Source organism: Chelonia mydas, chromosome 2 (genome assembly GCF_015237465.2).
Source record: "Chelonia mydas isolate rCheMyd1 chromosome 2, rCheMyd1.pri.v2, whole genome shotgun sequence".
Taxonomy (NCBI): Eukaryota; Metazoa; Chordata; order Testudines; family Cheloniidae; genus Chelonia; species Chelonia mydas.
The window spans coordinates 254,181,921-254,203,293 of NC_057850.1; the positions used below are offsets into that span (position 1 = coordinate 254,181,921).

The 21,373-nt window shown below is 44.9% G+C and overlaps 1 protein-coding gene across 1 annotated transcript; it reads right to left on the bottom strand.

The window, feature by feature from the left end:
- Nucleotides 1-6,901: 6,901 nt before the first annotated feature.
- On the bottom strand, nucleotides 6,902-20,997 carry IBA57 (iron-sulfur cluster assembly factor IBA57). Its single transcript, XM_007055563.4, has 3 exons — nucleotides 18,873-20,997; nucleotides 15,641-15,987; nucleotides 6,902-12,087 (listed from the first exon to the last, which is right to left on the bottom strand). Exons 1-3 carry the CDS (start codon nucleotides 19,190-19,192, stop codon nucleotides 11,693-11,695), a joined length of 1,062 nt encoding a protein of 353 aa, XP_007055625.3. The 5' UTR covers nucleotides 19,193-20,997; the 3' UTR covers nucleotides 6,902-11,692.
- Nucleotides 20,998-21,373: the final 376 nt, after the last annotated feature.

Below are 21,373 nucleotides of genomic sequence, written 5' to 3' on the forward strand. Positions count from 1 at the left end.
TTGGCTCAAGATTTACAAATGCTTTAGCTTAACAGTAATGGTTGACCGCAATACTGAAATATCTACAAATATCTGAAAGTGCTTGTCTAGCAGTTTTTGTACTAATTTAAATCAGGAAAAAAACCTATTCAGTTAAATCGATTGAACCACCTAAACAATGAGGAGTCCGGTGGCACCTTAAAGACTAACAGATTTATTTGGGCATAAGCTTTCATGGGTAAAAACATGCATCTGAAGAAGTGGGTTTTTACCCACAAAAGCTTATGCCCAAATAAATCTATTAGTCTTTAAGGTGCCATCAGAATCCTCATTGTTTTTGTGGATACAGACTAGTACGGTTACCCCTCTGATACTCAACCACCTAGTATACATGTAGTTATACCAATAGAAGAGTGATCATATTGTACTTAATTAGTACAGCTCCCTATTGTGGATTTAACTGAATCGGTACAAAAGCTATGTGTAGACACAGCTTTAACGGTTACCAGCAATCCTTAGATTTTCCTTGCTTTTTTCAACATTAGAGATAACGGAATGAGAACAGCCTTCCTTTTTCTACTGCAATATTTCAAAAGTGAATGTGAAGGATAAAATGTATTTAAATTTTTATTTCAGGTTCAGTAAATGCTATTTTATTCCCCTCAGCATTCTCTTAACATATGATGTTTCAGCACAAATGACTCCTGCCTCCTTGTACTGTAGTTCAAGCTTTTGTACTTGTTTACTTCACAACTCTCCTCTGACATCCCTCTGTTCAGAAATGTCACTATTTTCTGTAGCCCACCACCTCTCACATTCTTTCACTTCTCCCTATAACCTCTTAACGGATATTTGGCAGGAATATGTATGATAGAGATGGGGAAAGGAAGATGCTTCTTCATTTTCACATATAAATATATATAATTTACCATATAAGAACAAGTCACAGCCCTCATTTATACTGTTTTGCAATATCAATAAAAGGCACTAAGGTATCCTCTTGTCTTGAAAACTGCATAACATCCTTGAATGTTTAACATCAGTTCTTCATGAAACAGATTTTAATATTTATCCACACTCTAGTGATTTTAGAAATAATTCAGAGTCTAGGCTGGCCAACCACCACTAAATCCATATATACAGTAGGAGCACTTCACCCGTATAGAAAAAGTGGTACACTATACCAGCGAAGTGCTCCTAACTTATACAGGCAAAGCTGCACTTTTACTGGTACAGCTTATTCCACCCCTTGCGTCCCTGAGCAAAACAAGCTATACCAATAAAACTGCACTTTCTGGCCAGCATAATTGCATCTGCCAGCAGCTATGTTAGTCAGGGACCATACCTCATCCCAGATGAACAGAGCTAGGCCAGCAGAAGTCTGTAGATAAACATGGCCTGAGAGACACTTTAAAACTTGTGGTAATAGATAACTTCCCTCAATTACACTTTCAATAAGATGGGAAGATACATCAACAGTCACCCCTGTACAGTGCTTAAAGTGGTCTGAAAAAAGCATGAGAGGGGAAGAGTGTCATACTTTGGGAGCAACAGCTTCAGGAAGTGATTAAAGTGTGCCCCTCAATGACCCAGCTTGATTTTTAATTGCTTTTTCCAGGTCTGCAAACACCACCCCCAACAAACCCTTTCAGCACTATGGCAGGAAGGTATGAACAGGAGCTAGTGGGCACTAGGGCAGGGGTAGCAGGGAGGGTGGACGACTGGCAAGACCCCCAGCAGCGGGCAGAAAATTGGGTTACCCATTGCCGCCACCAGTGCTGTTGGAGGGGTCAGTACAGCGTGGCAGCCGCCTGTGCCAGACACAGGTAGATACCACAGCGATGGGCACTTCGAAAGCCCCGAGAGGATGCCGTGGGAGCAGGGTGGGGAGTGTGTGCGTGTGGGGTCACTGCCCCAAGAGGCAAAGGGACGGGAGCAGCCCAGCCCTCCACTGCCAGAGAAAAGTGCGTGTGTGTGTGTGGGGGGGGTCACTACCCCAACAGGCAAAGGGAAGGGAGCAGCCCAGCCCCCCACTTCCAGAGAAGTGTGTGTGTGTGCGTGGGGTCACTACCCAACAGGCAAAGGGAAGGGAGCAGCCCAACCCCCCACTGCCAGAGAAGTGTGTGTGTGTGTGGGGGGGGGGTCACTGCCCAACAGGCAAAGGGGAGGGAGCAGCCCAGCCCCCCATTGCCAGAGAAGTGTTTGTGTGTTGGGGGGGGTCACTTCCCCAACAGGCAAAGGAGCAGCCCAGCCCCCCACTTCCAGAGAAGTGTGGGGGGGGGGTGTCACTGCCCAACAGGCAAAGGGAAGGGAGCAGCCCAGCCCCCCACTGCCAGAGAAGTGTTTGTGTGTTGGGGGGGGTCACTTCCCCAACAGGCAAAGGGAAGGGAGCAGCCCAGCCCCCCACTTCCAGAGAAGTGTGTGTGTGTGCGCGTGTGTGGGGGGTCACTACCCAACAGGCAAAGGGAAGGGAGCAGCCCAACCCCCCACTGCCAGAGAAGCGTGTGTGTTGGGGTGATCACTACCCCAACAGGCAAAGGGAAGGGAGCAGCCCAGCCCCCCACTGCCAGAGAAGTAAGTACGGGGGGGGGGGGGGCTGACACACCTGCCCCAATTTCTGAGGCAAGGGGAGCGCCCCCCGTCGAGCAGCAAGGAGCACCCGCCCCCCTGCCCTAGAGGAGGCAGCCAGACTCTGACCTGCGCCCGCCCGGAGTACAGAGGGGGAGGGGGAGCCCCAGGGAGAAGGATGCATCCGATGAAGTGACTGTAGCTCAGGAAAGCTTATGCTCAAATAAATTGGTTAGTCTCTGAGGTGCCACAAGTCCTCCTGTTCTTTTTGCGGCTACAGACTAACCGGGCTGTTACTCTGAAATAGATCAGCAGGACACCCCCAGCCAAACTGGCCTCCTGGCTCCGCCCACCGGAGACCAGGAGGCTCCTGTCCGATCCCTTCCCGGGGGGAGGGGGGGGGGAAGTGGGGCTTGGCCTCACCTCCGGCCAAGAGGCCTCCGCGAAGGGGGGAGCCCGCGGCTCGGCGCTAGCAGCCACCATCTTACCCCTCCTCCACCCCTTCGCCCGGGCGCGGGATGGTGGCGCCCGCCGAGCCCACTTCACCCACGGACAGGTGAGCGGCTCCCCAGCCGCCCCGCCCCGCGTCGGGCGCGAGGCGAGGCGGGAGCCAGGCTGGGGGAGGGTGGGGGTGGAGCAGCTAACTGCCTCCCTCGTCGCGCTCCCCTCTCAGCGCGCGCGCCTTCCCACCCTCCCGGTCGCCCAATCTGCGAGGAGAGCGGGATGAAGAGCGCGCGGGAGGGGAAGGAAAAGCTCCTTGACAACCAATGGAGGGTGGGGGGATGAGAGTGGGATCGGTCGCTGGGATAAATTATTGTGGGAGGCGGGGCCTGAGACGAGCAGGGTTAGAAGGGGCGCAGTGTGAGGGGCCTGGGACGAACCATTTCAGAGTTAGCAGGGCGAAGAGAGGGGGATTGAGGGCAAACCATTTCAGGGTTAGAAGGGTGTATGCGGCGGAGGGAGGGGCAAACCCTATCAGGGCTGGGAAGGAAAAGAGGGGGTTGGGGCAAACCATTTCAGGGGCAGCGGGAGGGAAGTGAGGGTAAACCATGTCGGGTCAGAATGGGGCCGGGGTTTGGGATGACGCATTTCATGGTTTAGAAGAATTTGGGAGGGGGTTGGGGCAAACCATTTCAGGATTAGAAGAGAGTGTGGGGGAGTTGGAGCAAACCATTACACAGGATAGGAGCAGCGTGCCCACACCAGGAGTTACTTTGTGACCCAAGTATAGGGCCTGGGCTAGGGCCTTGTTTCCTCACCCAGCTCCAGTTCTCATGGTGCTCACAGTTCCATGCCCAACTCCTGGTGTGAAATGAGAAGTGTGGGGCCCATTCCCAGCAGCCAAGTGTGTGCCTGTGAAAGCCACTGTCAGTGTCTGCACTAACTGGCTGCTCTGGAGCGAAGTGCAGGGCAGCCATCGACCTGCAGGCTGGGTTGAGGCTGCACTCACCTGCTTATTGTGGAAAAACTACTTGGCTTTCTGTGTTTCTAAATCAAAAGCAGTCAAACCCTTAGAGGCATGTTCCACCCACATCCCACCCACCAGACTTCCCCTTACAGCCGGGGTCACTCGGTGCAAAGACTGAAGGTGCAGTCCATCGCACGTGAGGAGTGAGATTGGGAACCTGAGAGCCAGTTGTGGACCAGGACCCGCAGCACAGAGATGTAACTGCAGTAAGAGTCCTGCTCGAGCCTATGATGGAGCATGCCAGTGCTTACAGAATCATCACTGAATTTAGCTGCTAAAATCTAAGAAATCTCTACTACACTTGTATGAACTGTGATTGAAAATTTTCAAAGGCTTATATCTTGCACAAATTTGGGCAGATTTTTAGGGAGACAGCAAAAGGCACAACCTTGACACAAAGGCCACTCACTCCCTGTCAAATTTCAAGTCCCTGCTCCAACACATAGACTTTAAGGACAGAAAGGATCATTATGATAATCTAATCTGACCCCCTACACGTGACAGGCCACAGAACCTGACCCACCCACTCCTGTAAATAGGCCCATAACCTCTGGCTGAGTGACTGAAGTTCTCAAACCTTGATTTAAAGACTTCAAGTTACAAAGAATCCACAATTCATTCTAGTTCAAACCAGCAAGTGACCCCATGCTGTAGATGATGGTGAAAACCCCCCACGGTCTCTGCCATCTGACCTAAGGGAAAATTCCTTTCTGACCCCAATTGTGGCAATCAGGTAGACCTTATCCTTAACTTCTCTCTCTTTCAGAATTTATTCTAAGACCTTGCATACAGTTCAGGTCAAACTAACTGGCCAGTAGTTCACTTTTTTCCCCCTTTCATAAATAGGGGTACTGTATTTGCAATTCTCAAGTCAGAGTAGAACCCCCGAGGTTAGAGATTCATTAAAAATCCTTGCTATTGGGCTTGCAATTTCATGTGCCAGTTCCTTTAATATTCTTGGAGGGAGATTATCAGGGCCCTCCAATTTAGTCCCTCTAAACTGTTTGAGTTTGGCTTCCACATCCTTCTTCCATTAGCCACTGCCCACAAGTTCCTCATTACCCTGTTAAAAACTGAGGCAAAACATTCATTTAGGTGTTGGACCACACCTAGATTATTTTAAATCTCCTCACCATCCTCACTGTTTAGCGGTCCCACTTCTTCTTTCCTAGTTTTCTTTGTATGGCCAAAGACTCTCTTACTATTTGTTTTAATTTCCTGTGAAAGGTCCAACTGTGCTTGGCTTTTGACAGTTCTCATCCCCCCGCCAACTTTCAGACCTTTAAATGGTAGCTTTCCTTGCTGATCCATCCCTTCTTCCATTCCTTGTAGAATTCCTTCTGCTTTTTAATTAACTATTTGAGATGGATGTTCATCCAATTTCATCTGCAACCCTTCTCTACACTTTTTTCTCCTTTCTTGGGTTGCAGGTTTTTGCAACTTTGACTTAAAGCAATTCCAAGCCTCCTCCACGTTAGTCCACTCCACTTCTCTAACTAATTTCCTTAATTTTCTAAAAGTTTACCCTTTTGAAATCCAGGACTCTAGTTGCCAACCTATGTTTGTTTATCCTTCCATTTAAGTTAAACTGAATTAACTCATAATCACTCAAACTAAGGTTGTCTTCTACAAATAATTTTTCTATGAGGTCCTTGATACTTACCAATACTAAATCTAAAATGCTATCACCTCTTGTTGGTTCGGTGACTGTTTGGTGAATCAGTCTGTTGACTTTCACATCGAGGAATATCTGGGCCCGACCATTATTAGAAGCACTAGTCCTCCAAACTATATCTGGGAAATTAAAGTCTCCCATAATCACTCAATTCCCAGTAGCATTTATTTAATTAAAAATAGTAGAGCTCCCTATCCCTATCCAAACGGGATCCTGGGGGGGGGTCTGTAGGAGACCCCAAGCACTATCCCAGTAGAGCCTTTGTTATCTTTTTTCCCCATGGAGGTGCTAGATTTTAACAGGCAAAACAATGTATTTTTCCCTAGCATCATTCTTGGAAATGGATTAATTGTTTTGGCTGAAATTTCCCCAAACGTTTAGTCGATACCACTGGCCACAGAAACCTGGCATGGAAAATTTCAGCCCAGACAGTAAAAGTTTGCAAAAGTTATAAGAAACTGAAAACAGAGTCTTATAATGGAAAATGTTGAACAATTTTAATAATAGGTGGTCCTATCAGCCCTGCCTTTAATAATGTGTTTTAGTGGCAGTGTGCTTGCAGTGATGTGTTTTTCTCTCTGTAGTGGTTGTTTTCTTAATTTTTGCTGAGATTAGTCATTGAAAGACGTAGTGAGAAAACATCAAACATTTTAGTTCATGTGAAAAACTGTGGAGGGAAAAAGAAGCCCACTGGTTATTTTCCATTTTTGACCACTTCAGGTTAAATTTAATTAAATTACATATGTCTCCAGAGAGTAATAGATTTATCTATTTCATTTCAGTCAGTCTAATAATTTATTTTAAGATTAATAGAGTACATCTAATTATTTACCACCTGTAAGGTATATTTCAATGCAACCTCATAACAAGCAAAGCCATTTTTTCCTAACTTTGGTGCCTAACTGGAAGTGCTTAAGTGCATGAATAAGCATGTAACTAAAGCAGTTAGATTTTCAGAAGTACTGAACACACACAGCTCCCTTTGATACCAGTGGGTGTTGCTTAACATCTCTGACAATCAAGCCATTTTCAGTTAGTTGCGTATATTATGTGTTTAGGTGTCTAACTTTAAGCATCCACATTTGAAAATTGTGATCTGTGTTTATTAAAAAAATATATATATCCAGCCCTTGGTAACATAAAAGCCTTTCACATATTAAGAGGCAGTAAGAAATGTGTGTATGTAGCTGAAATAATAGATACGGCTCCCATGAAAAGAAGAAACTGTGTTTATTCCTGGTGCATATACAGTAGTACCATATAAATATTCTGAGAAGAGCTTGCGCAATTGGTGGCGGAGGGAAAAGCTTTTCTTGACAAACCAGCGTAAGCATATTCTACACAGTCTCTCCTTCGTCACATTCAGAGAATCCAGAAAGTCTAAAGCACTACAGGTTAATTTCTAGTTCAAGCTTAAAAAAACAAAACAAAAAACTCTATAAGCAACCTAAGAACTGACTGATACTGAGGAATCTTACATAATCTAAAAAGACTGCACTAAAAAGACTCTTCAGGGACTCATTCCTATGTCAATACCACAGCCAAACAATTCTTGAATCGCACAAAAATATCCTTGCCCAAAATAAATGAAAATAGAGGCCTTTTTTCATTTTTTTCCTTCGTGGGTAAGTAGCCAAGCATCACTTATATGTCTCATTGATGGATTTCATGACAAGACTTTCAGCAAGAATAGAGTAATTATTATTTGACTAAGTCTGTTTGATCTCTCACTTAATAGGTAAACAAGAAGGTAGCCATTTCAAGCTGCGTCAACATTCTTTAAAATGTAACCCTAGAAAACAGTGTCTAACTTTTGCTGACTTTATAAACAATTTTATGTAACAGGCTAAATTGGACTTTTATTACCTTGGACAACTTGGAGTACTTCTGCACAACAGTACACTCATCAAGATTAACACTTGGGTTGAGTTTAGAAAAGCTTGGATGGAACACTTCAAATGGGAGCTGCCAATAAACATTTTAATAACAAACAAACAAAAAAAGGTAACTTATTTCACAATGATAATTAGATTTTTAACCCTATCTGTAACTGAAGAATACTGGGACAATTGCTGTCACTGAGAAGGATTCCTTTTATCTTTTATAGTCCCATTCCTCTTGTGCCTTAATAGATGCTTTTATTTTTAAATATTTAACACACGTAATATTACTTCTTGGAGGGTTTTAAAAACAGGTTAGACAAACACATGTCAGGGATGGTCTCAGTGCAGGGGACTGGACTAGACTGAGGTCCCTTCCAGTCCTACATTTCTATGATTCTTTATCAATTTTCTTATATCCCAAAGGCATTTTAGTTTTGTAGCGTCAGAATGATGACTGTCAGGCAAACTTGGCACTCATCATACACGGTTAATAGGACAAGTCTTCAAGATCAGTGCTAGTTAAAACACAGGTAGTTGTACTGGCATTAAGAAGGGAGGCACAACAGTGGCCAAGAGATTGCAGCTACCCCCTGCTCCTGTCCAATAGTAACGGGTAATCTTTAAAGAAAAACCGATTTTTTTTTTAATTAAGAAAAATGATGATCCCAAACTGCACGTGGAGATTTTATATAAAAAGCACAAGGAGCTGGCTTACTGACCACCTAAAACAACCCTTCTTGTGCACCTTCTTGTTCTTTAAGGTATTAATGATATCATCCGTTGCAGGAGAAACAGCAGAAAGTGAACTCGGTCTTGACAGGTAACAAGACTTCCAGTTCATCTTTAACTTCCTGTTCCGGTAGTTAGAGGATGCTTAATTTAACATCTTGACATTGATCCAGAATGGGCTAAGACCACATTGACTACAGTGGGCATATGAGCAGAACCCTTCTGTGAAGACAAGCACAGCTGCCAACATAACATACTACTATCACTGAAAAATAAAAGACCTTTGTCTGTGCAACTCCACCTAACCTACAGGCCAATCACACAGAAGCACCAATATTAAATCATTGACATAGCTAACTTTTAATGAGTAATTCCACAGATTCCTTTTACAGCAAGCCTGAGGAGTTTTAACGAATATAAGCATTTTTCATACACATTTCACTTCACAGTAATGGCTACAGCAAGGCAATGATGAAATGCTCTTTGGACAATGGTTATTTCAAACAAATATTAAACAGGGCTAGTTCATCATCTTGGGCCCCTTCCAGACCCATTCAATCAGGACCCTACTCATTCATCCCCCTCACTCCTCTTCCCTACACCTCACTTCTGAGTTCACATTATTTACTTAAAAAAAATACACACAGCTTCTATAAATTAGTTTGGGGTTAGAGGGAGTGAGGAAGAGGAGGCCCGGAGTGGGGTGGGGGGGAAGAGGTGCAAAGATGGAAAAAGCAGCAGTAGCCAACATGAAGTAGCAGCAGTCAAAGAGGCCCCAAATTATTGGGTGCAGGTTTGAGCACCCAGGAAGTAAGGTGGCTAGAGAAACCCTCAGTAAGAGCCAGCAGTAGGGACTAACCCGAAGGCCTTGTTTGGGGGCCACATGAAGCTGTTGGGAGGATGGGGGCAGTAGTGAAGCAGTGAGGAAAGTGCGGGCCTGGAAAACCCCCTAGTTTAGGGCAAAAGAGTTAGACAGCTGGGAAGAACAGGGCATGGAGTGTGCATGGCAAGCAGGCCTCAGATCCATAGGGCACTGCACAGGCTCTACTCAGCATTTTCTTATCAAAGGCAGGATTGTTACTCCCTCATGCATATTTGTGGCACTGTCCCCCATCCCCCAGAGAGAGCCCTCTATGGGGCTGAGATTCATGTTGGCAGGGAAGGAGTGGACATCTCACCTTGGGGAGGGGACATGTCCCTTCATTGGCTTTGAAGAGATTGTGTGGGAACAGTCATACCGCCTGGGGTTTTGGCTGCCTCCTGAAGGTTTTGGGCACTTTTTTTTTTTTTTTTAAGAATCACAAGGCACATGGTCCTAATATTTTATTTATGTGTTCTTAGTACCTTTATTTAGGCTTGTCTACACAGAAAGTTGTACTCTTTTAACTATTAACTATACTTGTATATTTAAAGTGGTACAACCTCCTTAGCATGGCTACACTTAGGCCTGGTGTACACTAGAAAGTTTTGCCAGTGAAAGTTTCCTTTTGGCAGCACAGTTTTGCATACATCTACACTCAGGCCTCATCAACACTACAAAGTTAGGTCAGCTCAACTACATCACTCAGGACTGTGAAAAATTTTACATCCTGTGCAACATAGTTAAGCCAACCTAGGCCCCAGTGTAGACAGTGGTAGGTCACCAGAAGAATTCTTCTGTCAAACCTACCTACCACCTCTCAGAGAGGGGGATTTACTACATCGATAGAAGAACCCTTTCTGTGGCTGTAGCAAGTGCCTAAAACTACAGTGGCATAGCTGTAGCTGTATCATTGTAGCATTTCTAGCATATACGTACCCTTATTTGTGATTTCCGCCAACCAAAACCTCAACATTTGCTGACAAATTTAAACCACTTATACTGGTATAAAGTTTATATCAATATAGTTTATTCCCATAAAGGATGAGGAAGGCATCTTTATACAAGTATGATCGTGTGCAGACTAGGGGTTGTATCGGCTTACCTATTTCAGTAAATATCACACCCCGACATGAACCTGTGCATAGACCAGGCCTTTATTACCAGTATCCTGGCCATGGCAGGGCAGCTGTGGGTATACTATTGACCACTGTGCTCCCTCTGCTGACCTTGCAACAGTAGAGTACATACTGATATTACAGCATCTGCATAGATTGCTAGCCCATGTGGTCAAGTATTAAAAGCAAAATTCTTATTTCAAATGCAGACAGAGTACAATCCATTCCTATTCCTTCAAAGAGAGTTAACAGTAATGACAGAAAAAGCTCTCATCAATCAGCAATTTAGGAGCGGTGCAGAAAAGCCTGATGCAAGGAACGTTCACAGTGAACATTTTAGCCAGAGTGTAGCAAAAACACACGCTATTGAAAGAAATGGGCAGCACACTGCTATTAAAAAGCCTTACAATACCACAAAAATAATCCTGACATAAAAACATTTGACACATATTGTGATAAAATTCCTATTCCCACCTCCCCTTTCAGCATTTCAATATATGCAGCACTATATTCAGAATAAGTTTTGATCCATCCAATGGAGGGCAGCAGGGCCCAGATCCAGCACCACCCAAATAAACCCAGGGCACCCTCACATAGAGTAGGGGCTGGATTCCTTAGCAGCCCCACTGGACTCCTTAATATTCCTCACCCATGCCAAGCCTCCTCCCTCTGCCACAAAGAGACTCTTCAAGCTATATGTAACCATCCACTATGTCATGGGAGGAAACCAAAAACTCCCAGCAAAGCTCCCAGACACAGAGCTGGGGAGCAGTGTCTCTGTGACAGGCTCCTCTATGGTTCCAGAGCCCACGGAAGTCCCTCTCTGCAGAGCTGTGGGACCTTGGTTTTGGGTGAGCTAATCAGCTAGTGGAAGTCAGTATAGAGATCTCCTCTGTACCATGCAAATTCCCATGGGACTGATACAACCAGCAATAATTGGCCTGTCTTCACTCTCTTTCAAAGAGGGAAGTATGGTACAGGTCACAGAGGGAGAGGATGGGCTACAAGAGTGCTGTGGCTGGGTCAAGGATCTTCAGGAATGGAGCCTAGTTGCCCAGCACAGCCCAAGTCTCCTTAATCTCCCTCCCGATACACCTCTCCCTTAAGGGGAAGCAAGCAGCAGAAACTCCTGCTCCTGAACTTTACAAGACTTTGCTGAATATTTCTCTGCTCTCCTATGTGCTTCTCCACTTAGCCCTTGATTTGTCAGTGACTCGATGATGCATCAGGTTCCTTCTGCCTTTTGGCCCAGTTCCCAAGGACCCTTTTGTAATACACACTGCTCAAGTGCTGCAAATAAAAGGTAAAGACAAAGGAAAACATGATGGAAGGGAGTGAGAGAGTGAATGAATTTCCCAGCCTATCAGACAAAGTTTGTTAAGTAAGGCAGATGTGCCACACAGGATTCCTCATTTATTTGTTGGTAGTTTTTGGCCACCAGTTAGGTATAGATGCAGTAAGGTTCACACTAGTGTCGCCTGGTAAATTGATATGAAGTGGCTCATTTATGTTAGCTAATCGCAGCAAAGCTATGCCAAGTTCATCTCCACCAGCGCGGTACTTGCCAGCTGATTTTCCCGATTCAGTTAAGATCGCAGCACCCTCGGGAATGCTTCCCAATGGCAAAGGAGCTGAAAGCTGCACTGGCAATAGGCGTTTGCGGATGACACCCATGTGGTGGGTCCTAGCTGTTAACTCCTGCCCAATATAACAGCCTTTGGTAAAACTGATGCCATTCATGTAGGCCAGGTTGGATTCCAGTGGCAAGGCTACTCTTGGGGGGATGTCTTTTACACCTTCAGCTATTCCTGGGGGGAAAATAGAAGTAACTGGTAAGTTTTGTCAGGCTCTCACAATATATAGCACTTTTAGCATCTATCTTGTTCGCTGAAAATTGTAATTTGGAAAAAAAAAAAAAAGTAGAAATAGTTTGAAGTTACTGGTTTTTCAATACTTTGGTTGGAGACCCAAGTTGAAATCACTAGTCATCACTGAGCAGGGCTAGCAAATGCTGATTTAAAAGGTGAGCCAAAAAGCTGTATCAGAGCCTGATCTACTGACGTTTTAAGCATTCACAAGCACACTACTGAAATGGAGGGCAGTCAAAACCAGGCAGTCAAAACCTGGACCCAAATGAACTTGTATACATTTAATACAGAGGGCCATATCCTGCTCACCTTAATCACATAAGTAGACTTTAGGGTCAAAAAAAGAGTTATTTTTGGTCAAAAGCTATGTAATAAACATAGGATGGTCAAATGAAAATACCTCTTCAGCAAACGGCCCAATTATATGTTTTATCTTAAAAGTCAGGGCATACAGAGAAATAAAAAACATCAAATTAGTTAATAACAGCTTTATGGAAACATTAATATTTTCTCCTTTTTGACAATATAAATAACTTCTGATGACAGATTAGTAAAGGAAATACTCAGTGTGGATCCATTAAAAACTATGCACCCATCTTCATTATGACCACAGATTCATTATACTGTAGGAGCTCAGACTCTAATATATTAAATACTTAAGGTAAAAATATAGTTTAACTGAAGTATTTCCTGTTATTATCCAATAGTAGACTAATTTTCAGTAGGAGCTTCAGGTGCTCGGTACCTATGAAAATTAGGCCGCAAGTCCTCTTCTTTATTTTTTAAACCTAGAACTGTGGTTAAGACAGGCTCTGATCCTGTCCTGTAATCTGATCTGGAAGGGCAGACCCTGTAAAGTTTAAGGCCAAAAGAGGGGAATTAGATCATCTAGTCTGAGCTCCTGTATATCACAGGCTATTAAATATCACCCAGTTATCCCTGTATTGCTCCCAATAACTTATGTTTGACTAACGTGTATCTTCCAGAGAGGCATCCAGTCTTGATATGAAGACAACAAGAGATGGAGAATCCAGCACTTTCCTTAGTAGTTTGTTCCAGTGGTTAACCAGCCTCCCTCGCTATTAAGTTTGTGCCTTATCTTCAGTTTGAATTTGTCTGGCTTCAGCTTCCAGCTATTACTTCATATTATGCCTTTCTCCACTAGATTACAGAGCCCATTAGTACCTGGCATTTCCTCCCCGTGAAGATACTTATACACTAATTGTGTCACCTCTCCATCTTCTTTTCGATAAACTAAACAGATTGAGTTCTAGGACTGTTGCTAGAAGACATTTTTCTCCAGCTCTCAAATCATGTTTGTGGCTCTTTCATGCAGTCTCTCTAGTTTTTCAAAATCTTTTAAAATATGTGGACAACAGTATTCCCATGTTGGTCTCACCAATGCCAGACATGAAGGCAAAATCACCTCCCCACTCCTGCTCTCTCACTACTCTCCCTTATACCCAAGGATTACATTTGTTTACTTTCCAGGATACAGTCCCCCATTTTGGAAATATGGCCTACATTCCGTTTCTCGATGTCTGACTTCGTATTTGGCTGTTTTAAAATACCTTTTGTTTGAATGTGCCAAGCTTACCAAGTGCTCCAGATCCAGTCTGTATGACTGCCCTGTCCTCATCATTATTTATCTCTGTCAATCCTTGTGTCGGCCACAGCGATTTTATATTTACTTCCAGATCATTGATAAAGTGTTGAATAACACTGGGCCTAGCACGAATCCCACTAGGACCAAACCCATTTAGTGATGATTTCCCAGTGACAAATACTTTGCAATCTGTCTGTCTGCCAGGTCTTAAGCCATTTAATTAGTGCTTTGCTGACACTGTATACTGCTCACTTTTCTAAATCAGAATATCATGCATTACTAAGTCAATTACCTTATAGAAGTCAACCACACTTGTAATCTCATCAAAGAATGAAATCAGGTTTGTTTGACGAGACCTATTTTTCATAAAACCACATTGACTGGCATTAATTATATTCCTATCCTTTTATTCTTTATCAATTGAATCTCATTTCAGATTTTCCATTCATTTGCCTAGGATTTGTCAAGCTAACCAGCCTATAGTTATTCAGATCATCTTCCTTGCCTTTTTGGAATACTGGCACAACATCAGCACTCTACCAGTCTTCTGAAATTGCCCTGGCATTCCAAGATTAATTAAAAATTAACATCAGTGGGCAGAGCTCTTCACCCAACTGTTTTAGGACCCTTGAGTTCAAGTTATCCAGGCCTGTTAATATCTAGTGGATGATGTTTAACATCCTCCTTAGTTACTAATAGAATGTAAAGTACTTCATCAGACGTATATGATGCAAGTACACCATTCTGCTTCTTTCGAAATACAGAGAATAATATCTATTGAACATTTCTGCCTTTTCTGCATCATTATTAATAATTTTACCATCTCCATCTATGGGCTTATACCATTTCTTGGATTTCTTTTGTTCCTAATACATTTGATTTTAAGTAAAATCTCCTTATTGTCCTTAGCCCTGCCAGCCATAGATTCTTCCCTGATGACTTTAACTCCCCTTATTATCCACACTTAATAACAATAAATATAAATGAGAAGTTATCTATTCCTCCTTTTTCCTTTGGTTATATGTTGCTTTATTTATAATTACTGTCTTTGCTCTGCAGCTGAACCAGGATAGACTTTTGGCCAAAATTGTCCTTTTTCTTGATTGTGGAATCGTGGCTTTTTGGCCATCTAATAAACTCTTCTTAAAGAACTCTCAATCTTCATTCACATTTCTCTGTCTAAATTTTCCCTTTCCATCAACTTCACTTATAATTTTCCTCAGCTTTGGGAAATTAGCCCCTTTGAAGAACCAAGAATATATACTACATTTCTCCCTTTGCCCACATTAAATGCAACTTCCTGTCCAGTGATTCGTTTCATCTGATGCCTGGCTGGAGTCCCATGGAAGTCAACAGGGCTCTGCATGGGCACAATGGTGAACCCACACACATGAGATTGCAGTATCTTAGTTACCAACTCAAAGCAAATACATATCGCTTTGATCGTAAATTTCTTTATGAATCCAGTCATACATTTTTACTAAACAGGCCAAGTTTGTTTTTTTTTTCCCCACAGCAACAGGCAAACAAACAAGCAAGCACAGTTAATATTCCAAAAATAATCAAAATGACTCAAACCACAAAAATGTCTGACCATATGGAAACCAGTAATCCTATAGGCATGCCCACATCCATACATGTATTAAAAACTCCAGCAGCTGGATACTGTATTCAAAATATAGTTATAGTTACTAAATCAAATTTAGTCCAAAAGTATTAAACAAGAGCTGTATTTACTACCCTGTCAGCAAACACATTCAGACATCCAATAATTAGCATTTAACTTCTAGTGTCTTGCATTAGATCTTGAGTATGGAGTTCTCACAGTAACAAACATCTCCCTCATTTTGCTAATACACTAGCGTATAAAACTTAAATCGGCTTTACCTTGTTTGTACCTGTGCCTATGATAATCGCTAATATTTCCTATATGACTTCCAGGGACAATTTCTAGTGGATTTTCCTCTTTGTTTGTAATCAATCTCCAACCCATGACTTCTGCTCTGGGATCAGGAGTTAAAACCAAAGTTTTGTCTGCACATTTATCAAGGATACTGGAAACATCTCCAGACTGTTCCTCTGGGATGACTGCCCACAACGAGAGATCAAGGCAGGGGGCTACATCTACTTTCCTCCGGATCTTGTACAATTTCAAATGCTTTTGAACAGAATCCAGCATTGAGCAGTCACACTCCAGCAGGATATTTGGTTCCTCTTCTTGACTTTCATGAAGCCTGAAAAAGTAACACATCCAACGTTAAAAGAAACAGAAGAAGTAGTTTCAGCAGAGCTTTTTACCTTAATCCTGAGCCAAGTCCAATGATATGCAGAATTTACTGAATGCTACTGGTGCTGATATGGGCAGTACTCAACCTTTTGGACAACTATGAAATATTTGCACCATACTTTTTTCTGTTTAAAAAAAAAAAAGGAAACCAAACAAAATTGTAAAATCATATAGGAATGGAAATCTAGACGTAGATTCACCAAGTCCCACCAAACCTATCCAAGTTATTCTATTATTGTAAGGTAAACTCCTGCCTTTGCTCTCAACGATGCCAGCCGTGAGCACCCAATTCTCCACTGCTCTGACAAATGTGTTTTCACCCATATCTGCCCCCCTTCAATGAGTGGGAAAAGACTCCCAGTCCCAGTAAGCCATCATTTTACCCTCCTTCAGAGGTGGATTTGCCATGAAACAAACAGTGCGGTGGCACGCGGACCCCCATGACAGGGGGGTCCCCAAAATGCAGGACAAATCTCATCTGGCAACGTGCCCCCCAGTCCTGGCTGGCAGCACAGCAGGGCTCAGGCAGGCAGGCTGCCTGCATGCCGTGGCCCCACGCCGCTCCCGGAAGTGGCTGGCTGCTGGCACATTTCTGTGTGCTCCTGGCGTGATGGGAGGGGGGAGGGGGGAGGTTCCACACACTGCTCCCGCCCCAGATAGTGCACGAAGACCTGCTGCCCCCCTCCCCAAAAGGGGTGTGCAGAGACATACCAGCAGCATGGCTAGGGCAGCTCCCTGCCCGCGCTGCCTCCCTCCCTCCACACCACTCCACTCCCAGAAGCAGCCAGCATGTCCCTGCAGCCCCTGGGGGGAGTGTCTCCACGCATTGCTCCCGCTCCGAGCGCCACCTCCGCAGCTCCCATTGGCTGGGAACTGCGGCCAAAGGGAGCTGTGGGGGTGGCGCCTGCATGCAGCGGCGTGCAGAGACCCCCTAGCCTCCCCTCCCCTGCCCGCCTAGGAGCCGCTGCCAGAGGGGTATGCATGTTGCTTTGGGAGCCGCGCTGCCCCCCTGACCCCTCCCGCACCCCAATCCCCTGTCCCAGCCCAGAGCCCGCGCCCAAACTTTCTCCCAGAGCCTACACCCCTCACCCCCTCCCACATCCCAACCCCCTGCCCAGAGCCCAACCCCCACACCCCCTCTTGCACCCCAACCCCCTGCCCTCATCAAGGTACCTCACTTTATTTTCATTTACTTCCTATTACTTATAGGAGGAGGATGACGGAAAAAATAATGAAAAATGGGGGGGGAGGGAGATAAGGGAGAATGCTTTTTCTTGACTGGGTCCCAAGGGGGGGCCCTCAAAAATGAGGGTGGCACAGGGCCCCTCTAACTCTAAATCCACCACTGCCCTCCTTGAAGTCCCTCCTCAAAATTACGCCTTCCATAATGTGTAGATTAAACTGTAACCTGATCACAACTAGGAAGATGAAGCCTGTGATCACTACTACTGAATAGCTAAGAACTGCACACATTCTATTATATTAGTTATCCTGTTTCCCCTACCCTGGCCTGCTTGTTCATATCATCCACTTGTTATGGGCAACAACTGTATGTTTTTGTACAGTGCCTATCACAATGGGGCCTGATCTCTCTATGCCTTTCATGCACGACCACAATATAAATGTTAAGTAATAAAAATAACTGAGCTGAGAATATCCAAGGGCCCAATTTGTCACTCCTTATAATTATGTTAAGGAGTTGTGAAACACTGCCATTCTACTCTGGTAGCCGTTTAAACCAAGTTTGCACAGATGTAAATGACTGCATAAGGCAGTGGAAAAATCAGAGCCAATATGTTCGTATATCATCATAGTACATTTTTAGAGTTGGTGCTTCAGTACTGTAGTGATTGATGCATTAGGAACAGGCACCTCATTATTACTTATTTACATTGTGCTAATGCGTACAGACTCCACCCGGCAATCAAGAGTCCATTGTGCCAGCACTATTTACAGATTAAAAAAAAGACATGTAACTACGATAAACTGCATGAAACATCTTGGGGGATTACTGTATGTGAAATGGGAAATACACAAAAATTCTTAAATACTAGTGACAGGAATTACCTCTGAAGAACAGAAGTGAAGGGAGAACAAAACAATACAAATTAATTTAAACGGGGAAAGATGAGACCTTTCATCCACCTTTTTTTTTTTTTTTAAATGAACAAGAAAAGCTAAACTAATGCATGTTGTAGGACTGATATGGCCCAGATCCTGCAAAGACTTACACATGCACTTGACTTTACACAGTTAGTGGTCCCATTGATTTTAGCATCACTAATGCATAAAGTTGACCATGGACATAGGCAAGTTCAGGCCCTGTAACATTAGCTATACCTAGTTGACATTAAAAGACCACCACCATTTTTCAACAGGATTTTTTCCCCAACAGTTATGCATAATAAACCACCATTGCAAACGTGAAACAAAGGCATCTCTCCCTCCATGGCATGGGCCAGCAAGTTTATTATTGTAAGGTTGCTTTAATTTGCAGTGGGCTCATGACTTTAGTGACCTTTTTAAAAAAAATCACACCAAATAATCTAAGAAGGCCCCAAATGAGCAAGATACTTAAACACATGCTTAATTTAAACTGCACCCATTTCCAGGGCTTAATTGTTTTGCTCAATGAGGTCTTAAATTAACTTTGCACGCACCAAATCTGGCCAAGTTATACAATTAGGGACACTGCGTCCACATCTGACTTCACAGCAAGCAAACTCATCAGTTCCCCTATTAGCAAAATAGTGGTACTGACTCTAGCAATGGTCTCTTCCAAGTCTTGCCCATTCCTTCCCCCCCCCCACGCCCGCCTTGCATTGGTCTCACCTGTAGAGGATGATATCATAGAGGCACCGGCCCTGCACGTTGAGCGCATGCGTGTACTGAGCGCGTGGCGGGGGCGAGCTCTGTGGCGAGGGAGCCCCGCCCTCCGGGGGACGGTCCGCCCCACCCGACACCAGTCGCTCCACGTCATTGGTGAGCAGCCCCTGCAGGAAGGTGGCCGCCTCGGGCCCCTGCACGCGCAGGAGCGCGCGGCTGAGCGGGAAGCACCGAACAGCTGCGGGTGGGGGAGGGGCGCCCCCACCTACCCACGGGCGGGGGCTGCGGGGCAGACCTAGCAGCGCCGCACCCGCCCTCACCAACATGGCGGCGGAGGCCCGTCAGGGCAGACCGCCGGGAGCTACCTCTGTCGGAGTCGCAGTCGCCATCTTGCGCGTGTCCGGTTGGGAGCGAGGCGGAGCGCGCGGCGGGGGGGGCGTGGTAACAAAACGCTCCGCCCCCGACCCATTAACTCCGCCCCTTCCTAGGTAGCCACGCCCAGTGCTCCTTGCGGGGTGGGGCTATGGGGGCAGGACCCCCACCAGCGAGGGAAGGCCTCAGGCAACCCCTGCCCTCTGTGGCCCCCCCCCCCCCCCGGCAACTGAGGGGGTTCACTTCACCCCCCCCCCCCGAGTCAGTATGGGACCTTGGTGGCTCCCTGTTGCCCTGACACTGACCCCCACCTGGTGCAGCAGCAGCCTGCCTAGGTACCAGCTGCTGCTCTGGCGCCTTCCAGAGCGTGGCGGGTGGCCCCGGGAGAGGCTGGCAGACATCCATCGCATGAGCCAGTGTGGGGTGAGACTGCCCCTTCCCAGCAGCATGGGATGCTGGCCAGCCATACCCCTCAAAGCACTTCTCAGAGGAGGTCAGTATTGCCAGTTGAGAGGTGGGGAAGCTGAGGCACAGAGATGAGACTCGCCCGAGGTCACCCAGCAGACTAGTGACCAGGCAGGGTTTAGACCCCAGGTCTCCTGTGTCCCAGTCTAATGCTCAAGCTGCGACGCCGCTAGGACCCAACTTTGGTATAAAACTTGGCACCTGGCCCATACGTAACCTCAACAAAGAGCATATGCTTGGCTTTCTTTGAGTATGTTTGGTTTTTATGTAGTCAGGATTAAATGGCAAAGCCTGTCCTGAGTAGGTGCAGTTCTGACATATACACACTATGTAGAGCCATCTTCCGACTAAAACGGCTGGGATCATCTGTTTGCCATCTTTCTCCTGCTCTCTGGGAATTGATCAGCCATGTGGCAGGGCTTCGAAGAGGAGGATGTGTTTTGGACCTGGAGATTTTTTTTGCGGTTGTTATTCAACATGTTTCTACGTATCTGCTAAGGAACTCAGACATTGATTGCATTGCTATTAACTTTAGAGCGAGGATATATGGTTGCTGGGCTCACATAAAACCTACATTATTCTCCAGCTGTCAAGGAATTGAAGATCGGCTCCTATTTATATGTCATAGTGCACATACGGAACTGAGGTACGTCTTCTCTAAAGAAGCAAAGGGAAGTGCCTCAAGTAAAATCAATTTAATATTTGTGCTATGATTCCTGTGGGGTCAGGACCTCTCCCTGCTCGTCCGTTTCCATTGTCCTTCTGGATTGTCAATGTGTTGCTTAATCTTTTCCAGACCTCTCTGTTGTTCCTTGTAATCACTGGAGCAGGTACATACAAATCTTCCTAAGTACTCAGTGACTAGTACACTGGAAAATGCCACCATTCAGAGGGTTAAGCTTTTCCAATGGTTTTTTTTACTGGTCCGTAGCTCTCTGCTGCTGCTTCCCTTCTGTTGGGGTCTCTCCCCACTATTCTTTTAAAAATCTCTTCCTCATATGCTCCCTGAGCCTTGTTTAATTCTCTCTTTGATTCTGCTTCCTGACTTCCTGCGTTTTAATGCTCTGCAAGTTGCCTTCCTGGATGCCTGACTCTTCAAGCTAGTTCTCCGGCATTTCCCAAGCTTTCTGCTGCACTCTAACCTCTTTGCTACTCCCCCAGGCTTAAATGAAAACTGAGGTTGAACATTATCAACAGCTTCTTTGCTAACACACAGTGGTATTTGATGGTAATGTACAGAATGTTTAATAAGATTGGAATTTGAGTTATGTTACTTCACTCTGAAATAAAAAAATCCCCTGATGTATGCGTCTTGTCAAAATGATTTGCCAATGTGAAGGTGAGAGCTAAAAATCACCATTCCCTGGCTCATTAATACTAGACTAACTCCAGGGGAAATATATGCGAAGAGCTATGATAGCCTTGCTTTAAACTCCAATGCATTACAGTGGAATTCATCTCCCAGATTTAAAAAAATGTTATTGAGTCATCTCTAAAGGCTTATGCTCTGTTCCTCCTCCCCCTGCCCCAGAAGCTTATTCTCTGTTCTGCATACCAAGGCTCAGAACACATATGTTTAACTCAAGACAGCAAAAATTACCTGACTGAAGTTTTGCAGCAAAAGTTATCCCTTGTGATCTCAGCTGTATAATGAGAGGAAGAAATTTCAA

What these genes read in the sequence shown, in the direction of transcription:
- IBA57 (XM_007055563.4), bottom strand. Translation starts at nt 19,192, where the DNA reads ATGTTGGTGAGGGCGGGTGCGGCGCTGCTAGGTCTGCCCCGCAGCCCC. An exon ending in TATGATATCATCCTCTACAG is followed by an intron (nt 15,988 to 18,872) that starts GTGAGACCAATG and finishes TTACTTTTTCAG; the next exon opens with GCTTCATGAAAGTCAAGAAG. An exon ending in TAGGCACAGGTACAAACAAG is followed by an intron (nt 12,088 to 15,640) that starts GTAAAGCCGATT and finishes TTTTCCCCCCAG; the next exon opens with GAATAGCTGAAGGTGTAAAA.